The 16851-nt window shown below is 37.6% G+C and overlaps 1 protein-coding gene across 7 annotated transcripts in view; it reads right to left on the bottom strand.

Annotated features, from left to right (window-relative positions):
- The window catches only part of SPAG17 (sperm associated antigen 17), a 101717-nt gene that overhangs the window by 49204 nt on the left and 35662 nt on the right, over positions 1–16851 (bottom strand). For all 7 annotated transcript variants that reach the window (XR_003989435.1, XM_030471962.1, XM_030471966.1 and 4 more), the window contains 11 exons: positions 14425–14606; positions 12978–13133; positions 12126–12207; positions 11669–11778; positions 10630–10767; positions 10423–10536; positions 8812–8962; positions 7136–7252; positions 3708–3796; positions 2932–3048; positions 1271–1425 (listed from right to left, as the gene is read on the bottom strand). Coding sequence is in view for 6 of the 7 variants with exons in the window: in XM_030471962.1 (XP_030327822.1) it covers positions 1271–1425; positions 2932–3048; positions 3708–3796; positions 7136–7252; positions 8812–8962; positions 10423–10536; positions 10630–10767; positions 11669–11778; positions 12126–12207; positions 12978–13133; positions 14425–14606 (1411 nt within the window). In the remaining variant the exon portion in view is untranslated. The remainder of the gene's footprint in view (positions 1–1270; positions 1426–2931; positions 3049–3707; positions 3797–7135; positions 7253–8811; positions 8963–10422; positions 10537–10629; positions 10768–11668; positions 11779–12125; positions 12208–12977; positions 13134–14424; positions 14607–16851) is intronic.

Below are 16851 nucleotides of genomic sequence, written 5' to 3'. Positions count from 1 at the left end.
ATGGGCGTTCACTTGAACACATGATCTTTCACTGTCTTCTGGGGAATATTTCAGCTGTTATATACATGCAAAAAAATTGACTGACCAGACAATTTAGTGGATTTGCCCAACAACCACAAAACAGCCAGCATTTTCTCCAAGGAACTTTGTGTGTCTGCTGGTAAATCTCTTCCGGCTCTGGTCCCAGTCAATGCAGATCACAACAGCCTCTTTTCATGGCAAATAATTTAAGTCCAAGTGCCTGGAAAGCTAAGATGGACTCACACAATGTTCCTTGAGAGCAAACATATGAAATCTAACACAAAATATGTCTTCAGAAAGTCACACTTTGCCTGTTTAGCATTCAAACCTGTTCAAATATATAGGTGCCAACAAAAGTTTCCATGAAAAGATTCTCATATTCTGATAAATGACGGATGCCTGCAGAAAAATGGGGTAGGAGGTGTCCACTGGATAATTTGCTTGAAATTCTATTTAACAAATCAAATCTAATTAATCCATAAAGCTCCAGAGTGACATGGTTAAAGATAGCTCATCTGTCTCTCCATGGCATTGTAACTTCTTCACATATCGGTACATGGACACATGTTCTATTTTCTGTCAATTATTTAGTATAGCAGTTGGATCCACCTCATTATTTATCGCTGTTGCAGATCCACATCACTGTGGATCCACGTCACATCTGCAACAATTGCTGTTTCAGCGCAAAATGAATAGGCCCACTGACAAAAGCTCTAATAGTGGAGACATCAACCACTTGCACGCTTCTAACTGGTGACAAGGGATTAAGAATGTGGTATTCTCTGAAAAAAAGGGCTTCTAGCATTTCTCGAAACATTTTCCCAGTGACACTCACCCAATTTGTGTATGCATAGTTGAAAAAACCCGTTAAGTATATTCTTAGACAGTTTTCTTTTCAACCTCCTTCACCTGAAGTGTCCTCATCATCATTTTCTTGATGTTTTGTTTAAACCATGACAGGATATCCCTACTATGACTTTGTGTGTATGTGTGCATTACCTTTCTTTTTATAGTTTGCAATAAGGAGTCACATACAGTTACTGCATGGTTCTCCTCACTCAGAAAACTTTGTCTCAACAGAATGGTTTTGATATAACACTGCATGACATTTTCCACCTGCGTGACACGTTTTCTCATAAATGTGTTACATTGTGATATCTTTTACTATTCCAGCTTTGCCCCAGGCATAGCCATGCAGGCTTTAACTGAAAATGACTGAGAATGAGACATAACAGATAAAATCAATTACCTGAATCCAACATTAGAGTGCAATGTAATATCCCAAGTCTCTTGGCACAAACGATATTGATTCATAGGATTGTGAAGAACCATTAGCAAAGAGTTATCTTGGGTATGATAAAAGGAATCAATACATCTATATTCTTGGGATGCAGCATGAAGAACCTGGAAAGGAAAGAAATAAAGGTACATCCTCCCTGCAGACAGTAGCTTTCAGCAAAAGGTGTTTCAGAACTTTGCTTTCTTATAAGATGTATGCAAAGCATTTGTATTCCAGCAATCTGAAGTGTTCAGGTAGGTGGAATTGAAACTCCTCTGCTATTCATATTGAGAAGGGGCAGTCATTATGCTCCACCTTCTGAGACTGACTATGAATGAAAAAGTTTGGCTAAATAATAAACAAATATATTTAAATATTAAACAAATAGTTAAATTTCAATAATAAAGTGCTTAAATAAGAACTAATAAATTAAAGCAAAGCTATCACTTATCAGGTAAAAAGAAAAGAAAGTTACTTTTCTCTTAGCTTGGTTAAGCTTACTTGCTATTCAATTTGCTATACTCTAACCTGCCTAGCTGTGAGATTTACTGTTCCAAATCTGTTCTGTACTGCCCCATCATTTGCAATGTTTACATTGTCTGCAGGCTGAAACTTATTTTATAGCTATAGCTAGAAGAAAGCTGCCTTTTAAACTATTATTTTTACAGAACCATGTAACTCAAATAAAACTGAAATAATCCCGTATCAACAAATATTCTTTTTAAACATGAAAACCTTGACAGCAGCTTATGGAAAAAGTATGTTCAGATGTGACATGTAGTATAAAGAAGTATTCTTACAAAACATTATTTTCTGTTGCAATAAAATGTTACTTTCTCTTGCAGTTATTTTCCATCAGAATCCTTTGACTAGATTCCCTAATTCTTGACAATTCAGTTAGTATTAGCTATTTATGTTGCATAAGAAGGAATTCCCCATGTAATGAAATACATGGCAAGACTTTAAAGTTGTGACACTGAAGTGGTGCTGAAAACGTCCAAGCAGCCTTTCCTTCACCCATTTATAGCATGTGTCAGGATCAAATAAGAATTGTAGCATATAAAGCTCAAGGCAGCACAGGAACTAAAACTCCACTCCTCTCAAGAGAATGCTACCAACTTAAGCCATTTACACTTGAACTTACCTTTCATATTTTCATTCTTTCTGAAAGATGAGTTTTAGTCTTTAGCTTGAAAGATTTCTACAAGTGAAGCTTTTGTAGCCCTAAAAGGCTGAAATACCATTATAACAACATTTTCTAGTTGCCCATGACCCATATACTGTATAGGTATTTGCAAAGTATGCTTTCACATACACTGTGCTAATGAGTCCCATAACTGCCAGGGAGGATTACCCCTAAGGGCAAGATCATTTTCTCTCCATCGCACATTTAGCTAAAAGACTCACTACCAAAAAGGACAGCTGCATTTGGCCAGGCCAGGAAATAAAAACCCATTACAAACAAAAATTCACACAAGAAACTGAAAAGAAAAATGAAGTTTGCTAAAAATGTAAAAGGGATAAAACTGGATCAATTAACTAGCAAGATAATACACTGTGCTCCACAGCTAATTCTCTGTACAGCATTCTGAGGGGTGACTGTATGTATAAGATTGCCAGTTTGCAGATACCTGAAGAAGAACATGGGGTTGAAAATGCTCATCAAAACTCCAGTCTGTCAAACAACGCCTCTGTGTCTTTTTGATTTCTTCTAAATTTGCTTTTAAGCCGTACTTTTCCGGACTCACCTCAAAATACACCAAAACAAAATGAATATCAACATTTCAGTGTCAGTTGTATTAAATCAACTGTAATCTTGTTGACTTAATAGACAGCATCCCATATTATATCACAGTTAATTGCATAATGTTGCACATGTGTAGACCCCTATGGCACTATTTAATAAAAAACACAATTACTCCCAAAGGTTTTTGGTCTTGGCTTTTTCTTTTATGGCAAACATAATCTGAATATTTTTATTATTAGGTTATATGTTTTTGAGTTCTGTAAGCAATTATGAATATTTAAACATGTCCTATGAAGTCATCTTGAAATTGCTATATTTATCCAGGGCTTTATGGCAGACAGGTGTTTCTGAAGATGCCAAACTACAGAGTTCACTAGTGTGATACATCTCTCAAACTCTCATGCTAGTATTTGACCTCTGGTATTCAGTGAAACCAGCACAAAATTGCCATTAGTAGCTTCACCAACACCCATCACCCCAGAAATCAAAGAAAGTGATTTCATAGTGCTTAAAATCTATGGCACTACTTGCCAAACAACACAAAATTAACATTCGCATGCAGCACTGCAAAGGAATCTCCAGTAACATGTCCTGGCACTGAACAGTATATTCTGTTGTCTCATGCTATAGAGCACAGTTTATTCCATTCCTCACACTTGCCATATCCAAAATAAGAAAATCCAATTCTTTCTTCAAAGCAGGATCAGCCAGACTATCTCTTCCAACTTTGCCATTCATTTCTGTATGTCCTGGAAATTGAAAGCAGAATGTTAAGAAGTGTTCCAGAAATTTCAGCCCTTAAAACTAAGGTCAGAATGATGCAATTTCCTTAGCCTCTCTAATGAGATTGCCATCAACTTGAAGCTTTCTTTTATGACACTACCCCTATAAATATATGATCATGCCTGCTAAGCTTCTTTCCTAAAAGAGCACTTTAAAATCCAGGGACAACAAGTGCCAGACAATTCATCAGGGACTGTAGTGATAGGACAAGGGGTGATGGGTTCAAAGTTCAGGTTAGATATAAGGAAGAAGCTCTTCCCTGGGAGGGTGGTGAGGCGCTCGAACCCATTGCCCAAAGAAGTGGTAAATGCTCCATCCCTGGCAGCGTTCAAGGCCAGGCTGGACAGAGCCTTGGGTGACATGGTCTAGTGTGAGGCGCCCCTGCCCATGGCAGAGGGTTGGAACTGGATGATCTTAAGGCCCTTTCCAACCCAAACCATTCTATGATTCTACAAATTATAATTATTATTATTATCATTATTACCAGTATTATTAATAATTATGTTATTATAATTACATATATTATAACATTACAATTATATATAACATAATATACCATTCTAATATAATTAATATAATAACAACAACAATAACAATAATAATAAACACTTCATAAAAATCACTGAAATCTTCACTTTTATCTGCCTTATGCTGGCCTTACATGGTCAAAACCATTAAAAATACCTTAAGTAGTGTCCTCCAGATGATGAATCATTTTTCTGCATACTACCTGAGAAGCAGTAACAAGCATTCCCTTGCAGAGGTGACATAAAAGAAAGCAAAATCAATTGTTTTGATATTTTCACCTATTTCTGAAAAATGCAAATATAAACCTTTCAATTCATCTGATTCATCCAGTTCTGTAAGTTACTGGCGGAATATTGTTTCTGCTGAGGATCTGACCAGTCATTCCGCTGTTCCAATGGGCACATGACATGAACAGGATCTCATGGAGACTTTAACTTTCATATTCTCATAATTTTAAAAACATAATTTCCTTATAGTAGAATTCTTTATGCCCTGATTTAGGGCAGAGATCACTAATACTTGATCTAAATTCACATGTAAAATAGAAATACTCTTCCTGGGAAAAAATACTCCAGAAACTATTTGCTCATAACCAGCTTGTAACTAAGCTCAGCTTCCAGACTTCTATCTACTTTTCTAGGAAATATACTGACTGTCTTTAGAAGATTTAAGAAATATGAAAGCAAACGTTTTCTCTTCGTGGTATTTGCTTTTGTGCTGCAGAAATGTTGAAATGTTGGTGGCTACGTTTCTAACTGAAATTATTTAGTATTGTAACTAGTATAAAAGTCAACTAAACTAACACCCAAAAAAGGTTCACGAAATTCAGAGGAGAGACAGATAAGCAGGATTATTTTTTGTCTACTCCAGCCTTCTAAGGAAAGGATCCAATCTAAGCTGGTTGCCTAGACATCTATATTAGGAAAGCATGGGCAACATCATGAACCTAAAGGTACAGCCACTTAAACGGACCTAATTTCTACTTTTCTTGCATCCCAGAAAAATAATCACTTGTTTTTAATGTTGCTTCTTGTCCAACACTGTTCCTTCAGCAGGCCAAAAACTTTTCTTTATGTTGGAATCTGCAGGACAAAATGTAGAACTCTGAGAAAATTGACTCTGCATTGTCTACAAGAGGTTTTCAACATCTCTGTTCCTGCTCTCCAAAACATTCCCATTCTAACATGAATGAGAAAGTTACAACGACTCAAATTCTGAAGATGCACTAACTGCACAGATTGGAAATGAAGTTAGAAAAGCTGATGAAGTTGAAATATAGCACAGACATTCTCTATGATTTTCACTTTAGGGTTTTCACATATTTCTGGCCAAATGCAGAGAGACTAATGTGACTATGAAAACCGGATGTTTAAACTTCTACCTTACAACACCAACTCTACCATGTTAGCCTTATTCTGGTTTCTTTTCATTGGTCTCACTTTGTTTAACATCTAATAGATACGTTCCTCTTTCCCTGTTACTTCTGAATTTGGCCTCAAATTTTGGATGTCAAAACTCTACTGGATTAACCTACATGTGAAAGAACAGGGAAGCCTGGGAGAAAAAAGTTAAAAGGAAAAGGTATGTATGCATGGGTAATTACAATGTATAGCAGACTTTTTTTTTTTCATTTTCAGCTTTTTATATCCCTCTCTAGAGTCCTCATGTATAAGTCATATATTCATTGCACTTCTTACTACTCATTCACTAGTAATCATCTAATTAACCTGATATATAGAATCACAGAATGGTTTGGGTTGAAAAGGGCCTTAAGAGCATCTAGTTCCAACCCCCCTGCCATGGGTAGGGACACCTCACACTAAACCATGTCACTCAAGGCTCTGCCCAGCCTGGTCTTGAACACTGCCAGGGATGGAGCATTTACAACTTCTTTGGGAAACCTGTTCCAGTGCCTTACCACCCCCACAGTAAAGAACTTCTGCTTTATATCTAACCTGAACTTCCCCTGTTTCAGTTTGAACCCATCACCCCTTGTCCTATCACTACAGTCCCTGATGAAGCGTCCCTCTCCAGCATCCTTGTTGGCCCCCTTCAGACACTGGAAGCTTCTCTGAGCTTCTCCACTCAGCTTCTCTTCTCCACGCTGAACAGCCCCAACTTCCTCAGCCTGTCTTCCTATGGGAGGTGCTCCAGCCCCGATACACCACTCTGTGCTTGTTACTGACTTTGTAAAGACTGGGCTGCCGTCATAATTCACAAGAGCCTTTCTTCAGAAAGGTATTTAAGCATATTTTCAGTATTTTAGGTCTATGAAATATCTTTGATGTAATAAACCATAAATCAGTTTTCTGGTTTATGTACATAATTTTTATTATGGTTTATGCACATGGTTTTTCTGGTTTATGTACATAATTATGTACATAATTTTCAACAAATATCATTTTAGAGAGTTGCTTAAGCAAACTGTTAATGTTGTCATACAAAACAGCTTGCTTTAGTCTTTACCTAGTATTCCTACATAGATACTCAAAGTACAGACTATACAATACTTGAAAATTCAAGTGGTTTTTTTTTCCCTTGTGATTTGTATCAGGAAAAGAAAAAAAAAAAAAAAAATCACAGCCCTGTAAGAGCAAATGAAATGGTAAAATAAATAGTGGATTCAAATTCTTCAGGAGTAATGTAAACAGAGAGTTTTTTTCCAGAGCCTCTTGGAGCTTCCCCATTAAGCTTCTCTTCCACAAGGAAAAGTTGTCTCAGCTGTCTTGCAAACCTGGCTGTATTATCCCAAGGGATATAAGACACTTCACAATTACCTCCAATCATAGATCCAGAGCTCTCCAGGAGACCAGCGTCACTCAGCCCAGTCAGCCTCAGGCTTTCAAAAGTAAACACTCTGAAGGCCCTTTCTACTTCAGCCCGACTCAGAAGTTCTATAAAAGAATTACAATCATTAACTGAAAACGTCTTTATGGCTCAGCAGAAGATAAATAGAAGACTATGTAAGTGTATTGTTCTTGGCAACCTTGCAAAAGCCAACAACAATTTCCTTAACAGTATTGGATCAAATTAGGTGAGCTACATTTTACACTGCATTCAAAGTTGTATGCTTCTAAAGTGCAAAATGATATGCCTAACTTTTAACTCATCTTAAATGAAGCGCTTCCTACATCTGAATACCTCCTGGCTCATTAACTTTCTATAAGTGATGTTGGTTTTAAAATACTGAGTAGACTTTGTTGAACCAGTTAACAACTGGTTCAGTTAATGAAAAGTTTTCCATTATCATATGGTTTTTAATTATCTGTAGCTCTCAAACCAAATATTAGTTTTTCTCTCCTCAGACAAGATTTTAATTTAATTTTTAATAATTAAAAATATTTTTTATTTTTAATAATTTACACAGAAGTATGCAAGGTGCAAAAGGAATAATAAATCCTATTTATGGTTGTATGCATTGGTGTCCATATAACAATGATAATCATAAGAAGGACTGAATTTTAAGAAAGGTAGTTGAATGTCCAAATCATCCAAAGGGTATCTTCAGTTTGAAATCTTTCATCTTTATGGTAGTTAAACAACCAAGCATGTCACACATCTTGAAAATGTTGGATATCTCCTATTCAAATCAATCACCTTCTTGATAAAAGCTAAATTAACAGTTGGAGAGTCTGGCCATATATTATGGTCCAATGATGACCATCAAATATGATACCCATCAGCCAGCATGCTACAGCAATACAGACTACCTAAACAGCTCAATGTCCAAAATGAACATACCAATAACTAGAAACAATGCAGCAAGTGCAAATTAATCCAACACAAGGGATTTCAGGACTGAATAGCTGGAAAAGTACCTTCAAATCCTGTGCCTTATATGATGGCATAAATGTAACCAAAGGGATTTGGATGTTTGTGTTTCTTAGTAGCCTAAACTTCTGAAACTACCTAAGGATATTTATGTAGTCTTTGGGATTGTTTCTCAGTGTACGTCATGGCGGCACATTCCAAGAAAAGGTAACTGCAGAAGTGATTATAATTGAAGAAGTGAATGTATTCTTGGTTTGATAAAGGGACTATTACAGAAGCCATTTCATTATTGACACCAACAGCTTACACAGAATACATTCTGGAAGCCATTCACAGTGCAATAAAAATCTTCTAAGATACATGTGCATTTTACATCCTAGGATCAAAATAGTGATAATAGTTGTAATTTGTACAACCTTTTTTTCCCCCTCAGATTTAGTAACTGCTTATATGTTTGTGAATATAAATAAAGAAGTTCTAACAGACTTTCAGCTCTTAGTTATGCAATATTTAATACTCTTATAGCCTTTCCCATTAACCATGAAACTGAGGTTTAAAGTTGACCCTAGCTTGTGTAGTAGGCTAAGGTACAAGCGAGAATGTGAAAATGGGAAATTCTGCAAATGATTTAGGGACGTGAAAAAAAAGGAAGTTTTATCAATGCAAAAGATAATCTCTTTACCACTGGTACAATAGTGCAGAAGCTCGTGAAGACTGGCCAAGCGTTTAGGGTTGTTTTCAGCTGAAGGAAGGTTTAACTGGATAAGTTCTGTAAGAGGAAGTTTATCCATCATTTCCCATTCAATCTTTTCTGGATTTAAGTTCTCCTGGACCTGGAACAAACCCCAGAGTTACCAGAGTTGAAGTAAACTTTCACAGCAGTGGATTTCTAAAAATTATGTTTGAATAGGGAATTCTTTTTATAGCAAAAGACATAGGCATGTGCTTAAGTCAGTCGGACTTAAATTTGAGCATGTGCTCACAGTGTGGTTTTGAATTATGGTGCCAGGTACTTTAGGCAGAAAAAAAAGGAGATACATAAGAGAATAACTGATAGCATAACAACAGACACTTGTTAGAAGGTATTTGCCTGTGCTATCTAGACTCAAAAATTCTGGAATACAGAAACATATACTGATCTATCCAGACAGGCAACAGGTCCCTTCCACGTATCTTTCAGCTGGTCTATGCTACTTCTCATAGTGACAAAGTCTGTAAACTCATTTATCAAGTCTGTGACAGCAGCATCCCTATATATTTAAGGATTTATCTTTTGAGACTTAGTGGTATCTTCCAACTTCGTTCTTTTTAGTATTAAACACTTTACAGTACCTTTTTCTTGGACTGTATCTTCCAAATCTTTTTCCTCTATCCACTACTCATTATTGTGCTATCCACTCCTCACTGTGCTATATCCTGAACTTCCTCTTCAGCAAGTATATCACACACATCAAGTATATGCCTGCTAAGAGCATCTCTCTCAGTGATTACTCAGTCCTGCCTTCTGCTTGAATGCCTCCTCCAATGTATCAAGCTCAATTTGTTTCTGAATACTGTTATAATCAATAGTTGTCAAAGTATTTCACAGTATTTGTAATTCATGAAGCCAGCAGACACCCCTTAACTGTGAAATCTAGAACTGTATTACAACTTGTTTTATCTTCAGAGTATTGTCAAAGTTTAACGGCAAAACTACACCTTGGCTTTAGAAAAGATAGATAAATTCACAGTGTTGTTTTGGTTTGTGAACTGTTACTTTGCAATAATTCCAAACCTTGCAGTCTCTGAACCTTTCTGCCTGTGTTAGAATTTGGCAACGTCTTGGTTATACACTATGCTTCAACTATTAAGCCAACCTGAATACACTTCTTGTCTTCACTAACAACCTTTATATCTTTTCTCACATTTCTCTACATCTTAGTATTTAATCTAGTCCAAATGCTAAATCAATGTTAGAAAGTTAGTAACTAATTTTCCAGTTTCACCAGCATTTGACTACAGTAAATCAGAGTTCTGTAGTATCCTTCATCTATGCCAAAGGCTAAACATTCTTATTAATAATGCCAACAGATCACTGAAATCAGTATCATGCTCTATGTCTGTATGTGTCCTCTGTCAGTAGCAGTATCTCATCACTTCTTACACAGACTAAACATGTTAGTGTGTCTATATCAGGAGGAAAGAATGTAGGCTACACTGTTCTGCTTTGTAAAAACACCATCCTTTTTAGTGCATTGAGCGTTTACAGCCTGTGGATTTTAGAACTGTTTATATATGACAGGTGGCATCATACCTTCAGCAGATGCAACCGCTGAGCCAGGGTATCATGGTAGTTCAATAACAGAGGGTACTCCAGGGTGACAGGCTTTTCTTCACTGTATTTAGGTGAAAAGTAGTCATATAGATTCTGTTAAAAAAAAAAAAAAAAAAAAAGATGCATTAAACACCAGTAATGAGATTTATTTGTCATTTGAGGAAATGAACCAAAGACAACACATACCTTTCTTTCACTGTCAGAAAGTGAAAGAGAAGGAAGAACAGAAGCTATATGTTCTGCAATGGTATGATGTAGCCCATCTGCCCGAGGCTCTGGTACTACCAGACTAGGTGGTGTAAGGCCTTCTTCACTTGCGATAACCTGGCAAACATGATAGATGTTAGCTTTCATTACAGTACGACTGCTTCTTAACTTAAAGCTACCAAGCAGAACCGCTTATAGCCAAACACACAGCCATAAATTTTGTCAGGACTGTAGCAAAATGCAACTTTCCATGTTAATTCCTGCCCAAAACAAGGATTATAGAAAACAGAATTAAATATTTTCTCCTATTACTTGCTTTTGGAAGGATAAGAAAAAACATATTTCCAACTTGAAATGTTAATGAACACAGATAATGAAAAACTGATTGTGTATCAGGTGTTGGACCTTATTTTGGCTGTTTTTGCCTGCATCTATTTTCAGACTAAATTGAAAAAAGTAAAAAAAAAATAAGACTGTACTGAAATTTTCTTTCTAAAAGGAGGTGGATTTCCAAATCATGCTGTGGGGCTCTGCTAACTCATAGCTTGTGCCTGAACTCAACAGAAGTCAGCTCTGCCTAGCACGAGCACTGATATACGCTATTTTTATGTTAGGCTTGCCCTAAGACCTTTGTACTGAGTAAAACAGTGCAAGTTCAGTATCAGTAACATTGTGGCACGACATCAGGACATGAAAAATAGATATCCTGACTTAGCTAACAAAAAAAGACTATTTTTCCTTATTTGATTATATTTGATCTGTAATCTTGGAAGAAAATAATTCTAGAATAACACTGTATATACAGGGTAAGTGCACAATACAAAAGAAAACCAAAGAAGTCACTTTTGAATTGTGATTCCTTTGTAATGAACCTCCTTGGTCAGTGCCTCCATGCACAGTCTCATATTCTTGGCTGAAACAGATGGATTTATTGATCTCTGATCAATTCCGAGATCTAAGCAGAATTACCAGGTCTAAGCAGAATTACCCACAGGAATTACAAAGAGAATATTCTCACCTGTTCCAACATGCAGTGCAGCATTAAGGGTACAGAAAAGTATTCCTCAGGAATCTGACTCAGCAAGTCATTGTAATACCTCATGTCCACAGAAGTATCCAAAAAAGAAGCTGTTGTAATATGAGATAAAACATTATGATCTATTTCTTCAGAAATGCCAATTTCTATTACCAGTTCAATGTTCAGACAGTTTTTCTTAAAAAGGCCAACAAAGTCCATCCCTATAGAGCTCTTCTATCTGACTGTGACTAGGAACAGATAGAAAAAGTGATTTCTAAAGAACTTGGTTATCAGCACTGCAGTTTCTGGAAACTTTCACAATGTATTCACCAAGAAACTACTCTCACAACATTGAGTCACATCTTCATCTTACTGTGCAAATCATGTCAAGGATTTGTGCTCAGGTGAATGACAGAGTGAACAGCCACAGATGAGTGCTTTAATCCTTTAGACATACCCTGTGACAAAGTTGGTGTTGGCAGAATTTCTTCTGCTTGCCCTTTTTTTTTTGTAGTTGTAAACTGTGATAGTGACTGTACCTAAAGGAACAAAAATAAAGATAAAACCACTCAGAAACAGTAGAACAAATGAGGATTGCACAAATAGATGGGAGAAATTAATGATCTTAAAGGTCTTTTCCAACCTAAACAATTCTTTGATTCATTTCGCTTTGGTTTCGATAACCCTAGACTAGATGCTAAACTTCTACACAGCTGATATTAGGGGAGAGAAATCCCATTTAACTCTCAATGGAACAAGATAGTAAGAATATAATTTTATGAATGCTTTAAACGAGCATTCAGTAGCACTCCTACAGATGGAGTAAGCCCATTTTTTCCCTGCCACTAGTACATGTCCTAATAAGCTGCTTTCTTCTGCCCACTGAAGCTTTTGTCTACCATGGACAAAATAAAGCAGCTGATCTTGCACAGAACTAAATCTTGTTTTGACACTTCACAGACCGGCAACAACACAGTACCTCTGCACAGTACCTGTGCAGGCATGTTGAGTTTTCAGCCCCAAGAAGGTGTCATCATAAGCTATTCGAGGAATTTTTTACACCTGTCGTACTTTATGCCTGTATGAAACTTTAAATTTTCCTTTTTTTGTTTCCCCGATGCTCACCTTCCCCTCTCCCCCCCCCCTCATTTTTTGTGGTTTTAAATGCTGAAGTAAAAAAATTCCAATTTTATTCACAGAAAATTACACATGGAATGATGGTCCAAGGGGAGTTTTTGAGCGCAGAATTAAAGTCAGGCATTTCTAGCTTACAACTAGTTATTCTTGACAAGTAGAGAAGGATTCTTGCCTCAAATTCAGCTGGTTGTGTCAACTTCCTCTCTGATAATGCAGGCACATTAATAAACTTGGTGTTTTCCAAGTAGTTACGATGCTGTCTTCTCCAGTCCAAGCAGTCATACATTAAACAAGCAATGCTTTCAAACAGCACAGTGCCAAATGCAAGCTGTAACAGAAAAATCAGATACAAAGGATGAAGTTGCATACAAAAGTATCATGTAACTTAGCCATGTAAATCCTTGAGCCATGTAAAGCTCTCTAACCAGCAAATCTCCAACTGTTTAAAAGTCTTGCAAGGGATTTTTTTTTTCTCCACTAATTCAAAATGTTTTACAGAGTTATTCTAAGAAACAAGGCTTCCTTATTTTCATTTTATTTCAGCTATAATATAGCTGCTCTCAGGATATTCACCAGTAGCAACAGTCCCTGATATGATGTGATTATGGGAAAGATATGCAAGATAAAAAACTTCTTTCCCAAAACAGGCTGAATATTTTAACATAAAGTCAATAATATAATGATAAGTAATGTTGTAAGTAGCATGCCTACACGTTTCCTTAATCGAGGCATTTTTAGTGTCTGCCTTGGAAACCACTGTGGATTTAGCCAAACTTGGTTCTGATCCCCTCAGGATCAAGTGTCCTTCCTAGTTCACCAGATTGTTTATATACAGGATTTAGTGTACAATAAATAAGTGGTAAGAGGATGTAGTCTATCCTTTACCCCTAATAATATACACCACAAATACAGGAGGTTGAATTATGGCATATTGCTTTATTTTGCTTTAGCAATTTATATTTTTTTACTACTGCCATTGTGGATTGAAAAATATTTGACCCTTTACCTCACTATATTTGAGAATCTGGCTGGAAACAATTCCTACTGCTTCACTTTCTCTTGCAGTGCCCAATAATAGTCCTGGCTCAGCAGGTGATAATAAGTAATATGCCAGAGCCACGTTTTGGGTTGGACAAAATGAAGGGGTACTGGGTATGCTAAACGAGCATCTTCTATCAAAAAGCATTCTCGTATTCATTTTAATTTGGTTTCATGTGAGTGTTCTGAAATACAGTAAGTTGACCTACTGTTATGAGGACAAAACTATAATTTTGGTGTTATTTTATATAGATATCTGACTCTAATGAGATCCAAATTAGGTCTGTGTAAAGATGCTGAATAAATTTAGTATCCTGAACTGTTTTAGAACTCTGCTGCTGTGGCCTACGATATTAAGAAACTCCAAGTCAGGTATTTTTATGCAAAGGACTCTTTGTGAATACACGCTGAATAAACTTGTTTGATACAAGAAAATAATTTCTGATCAAGATTACAAACATATTAATTACACTGGTTCTCTTTCATAGAACGCTAAGCTAAAATTCCTGTCATTTCTAAACTGTCTTAAATGTTACAAGCCCCAAAGCATGCCATGTGTTCTGAAAGCAGAATCTACTGACCAGCATTTCTCTGTCAGACCAATCAGGGGGAAAGGCACTCTCCTTAACTACATGATGAAGTCTGGCAACATCAAAGAGACTTGATCCAGGCTTTCCGCTGTTCAGAACTGGTTCCAGGTATTTCCAGAATGTTTCCAGCTCTTTGATAGCTTCATTGCTCTTTCTTTTCTCTGCTTCTGTAACTAAAATGTACAACTATTAGATAAACCACAGTACAATGCCTTCTTACACAAACCAAAAATCATATATTAGCATATATTTAAGTATAGGGTAAGCAAGCCTTATTATCACAATTTTATCGGTGTGGAAGCTGGAGATTAAGGTACAGTATGACTATGGATAGAGAACCTAGAAGCTGTATGGTTTCCTGTTTCACTGCATAGTAATGATCAATTTTCGAAGATGCTGTAGCTACTGCAAAAAAAAAAAAATTCTCTCTTGATGCCAACCTTACGCTCACACTCTGGAATCTACTATAGCCTAATTTGAGAGACATAAGGATGCTAAACTTGCAGTGACTTGCTTTCATTTGGATTTATGGTGGCTCAGCACTTCTAAAACCTACGTACGATGGCCAAATAGCTCACTTGTGTAATTCCAGTGGCCCCACAGGTTTAAAACAAAACAACTCCGTGAAGCCATTCCCCCTTATCCTGCCCCTACAGGCCCTTGTCCAAAGCCCCTCTCCAAGATTTCTTGTAGGCCCTTGAGGCACTGGGAGCTGCTCTAAGGTGTCCCCAGAGCCTTCTCTTCTCTAGGCTGAACAAGCCCAACCCTTTCAGCCTGTCTCCACAGGAGAGGTGCTCCAGCCCTCTGATCATCTTTGTGGCCTCCTCTGGACTCACTCAAGTGGGTCCACATCCCTCTTGTGTTGGGGGCCCCAAAGCTGAACACAATACTCCAGGTGGGGTCTCACAAGAGCCCAAGTCCTTCTCCTCAGGGCTTGCTGTCAATTCATTCTCTGTCCAGCCTGTATTTGTGCTTGGGATTGCCCCGAACCTTGTGCAGGACCTTGCACTTGGCCTTGTTGAACTTCATGAAGATTGCACTGGCCCAGCTCTCAAGTGCGTCAAGGTCCCTCTAGACCCCATACCTTCCCTCCAGCATGTTGACTGCACCACGCAGCTTGGTGTCGTTGGCAAACTTGCTGAGGATGCATCAATCCCACTGCCCATATGGCTGACAAAGATGTTGAACAGGATCGGTCCGAACACTGACCCTGAGGGAAACCACTCGCCATTGATCTCCACTTGGACCTTGAGCCGTTGACCACAACTCTTTTGAGTGCGAACATCCAGCCAATTCCTTACCCATCCAGTGGTCCATCCATCAAATCCATGCCTCTCCAGTTTAGACACAAGGATGCTGTGCAGGACAGAGTCAAGTGCCTTGCCCAAGTCCAGGCAGATGATGTCAGTCACTCTTCCCTTATCCACCACTGCCGTAGCCCCATCATAGAAGGCCACCAAATTTGTCAGGTACGATTTGCCCTTAGTGAAGCCATGTTGGCTGTCACCAATCACCCTTATTTTCCATGTGCCTTAGCATAGTTTCCAGGAGGATCTGATCCATGATCTTGCTGGGCACCATGGTGAGATTGACCAGGCTGTACTTCCCCGGGTCTTCCTTTTCTCACTTTTTAAAAATTGGGGTTATGCTTCCTTTTCCAGTCAGCAGGAACTTCAGCAGCCTGCCACAGCTTCTCAAATATGATGGATAGTGGCTTCTCAACTACATCTGCCAGTTCCCTTAGGACCCGTGGATTCATCTTGCCAGGTTCCATGGACTTGAGCACCTTCAGGTTCCTTAGATGATTTTGAACCCAATCTTTTCTTACAGGCAGTTCTTCATTCTCCTTGTCCCTGTCTTAAGTATATTTTCATCATGTAAATACTCACAGAATGAATTAAAGTCTTCAAGAATCATTAGGATGTATCAGGTCACACATTTCCAGCAGAAATGGGGAAAAATTAATTGCATTTTGTCAGGCTCAGAGACTGATCTGAATTCTCTCAGAAAACCTGAACTAGTAGTGGTACACCTACTAGACTGATCAGAGGAACAGAAAATTAACTGTATGAAAGGGTACTAAGTGCTTGACTTAATCACAAAATGAAAGTCATTAAGGGATGCAAACACTTGGGAAGGAAAAGGAACATGACAGTTATGGTCCCTAATCCATGATTCATGTGATTCATGCTAAGAACAACAGGAACACTGTAACAGAACTGCATTTACAGGTTAATGGCTTCCTTTCTAAGAGTTTCTCTGTACATTACTGAAATGATCAACCATGATCTATTTTGTAAGTCACTGAACTATGAAATACTTTACTTAATAACTGCTCCAAGGCACAATCAACTATACCTGCAGCAATGAAGGCAGATGTTTGTCTTAACATAACTTTTAAAAGCCTCAAAGACTCAA

Source organism: Strigops habroptila, chromosome 2, assembly GCF_004027225.2.
Source record: "Strigops habroptila isolate Jane chromosome 2, bStrHab1.2.pri, whole genome shotgun sequence".
Lineage (NCBI taxonomy): Eukaryota > Metazoa > Chordata > Aves > Psittaciformes > Psittacidae > Strigops > Strigops habroptila.
Note: the sequence above shows the minus strand (reverse complement) of the source record. Positions and strands in the feature narration are given on the sequence as shown.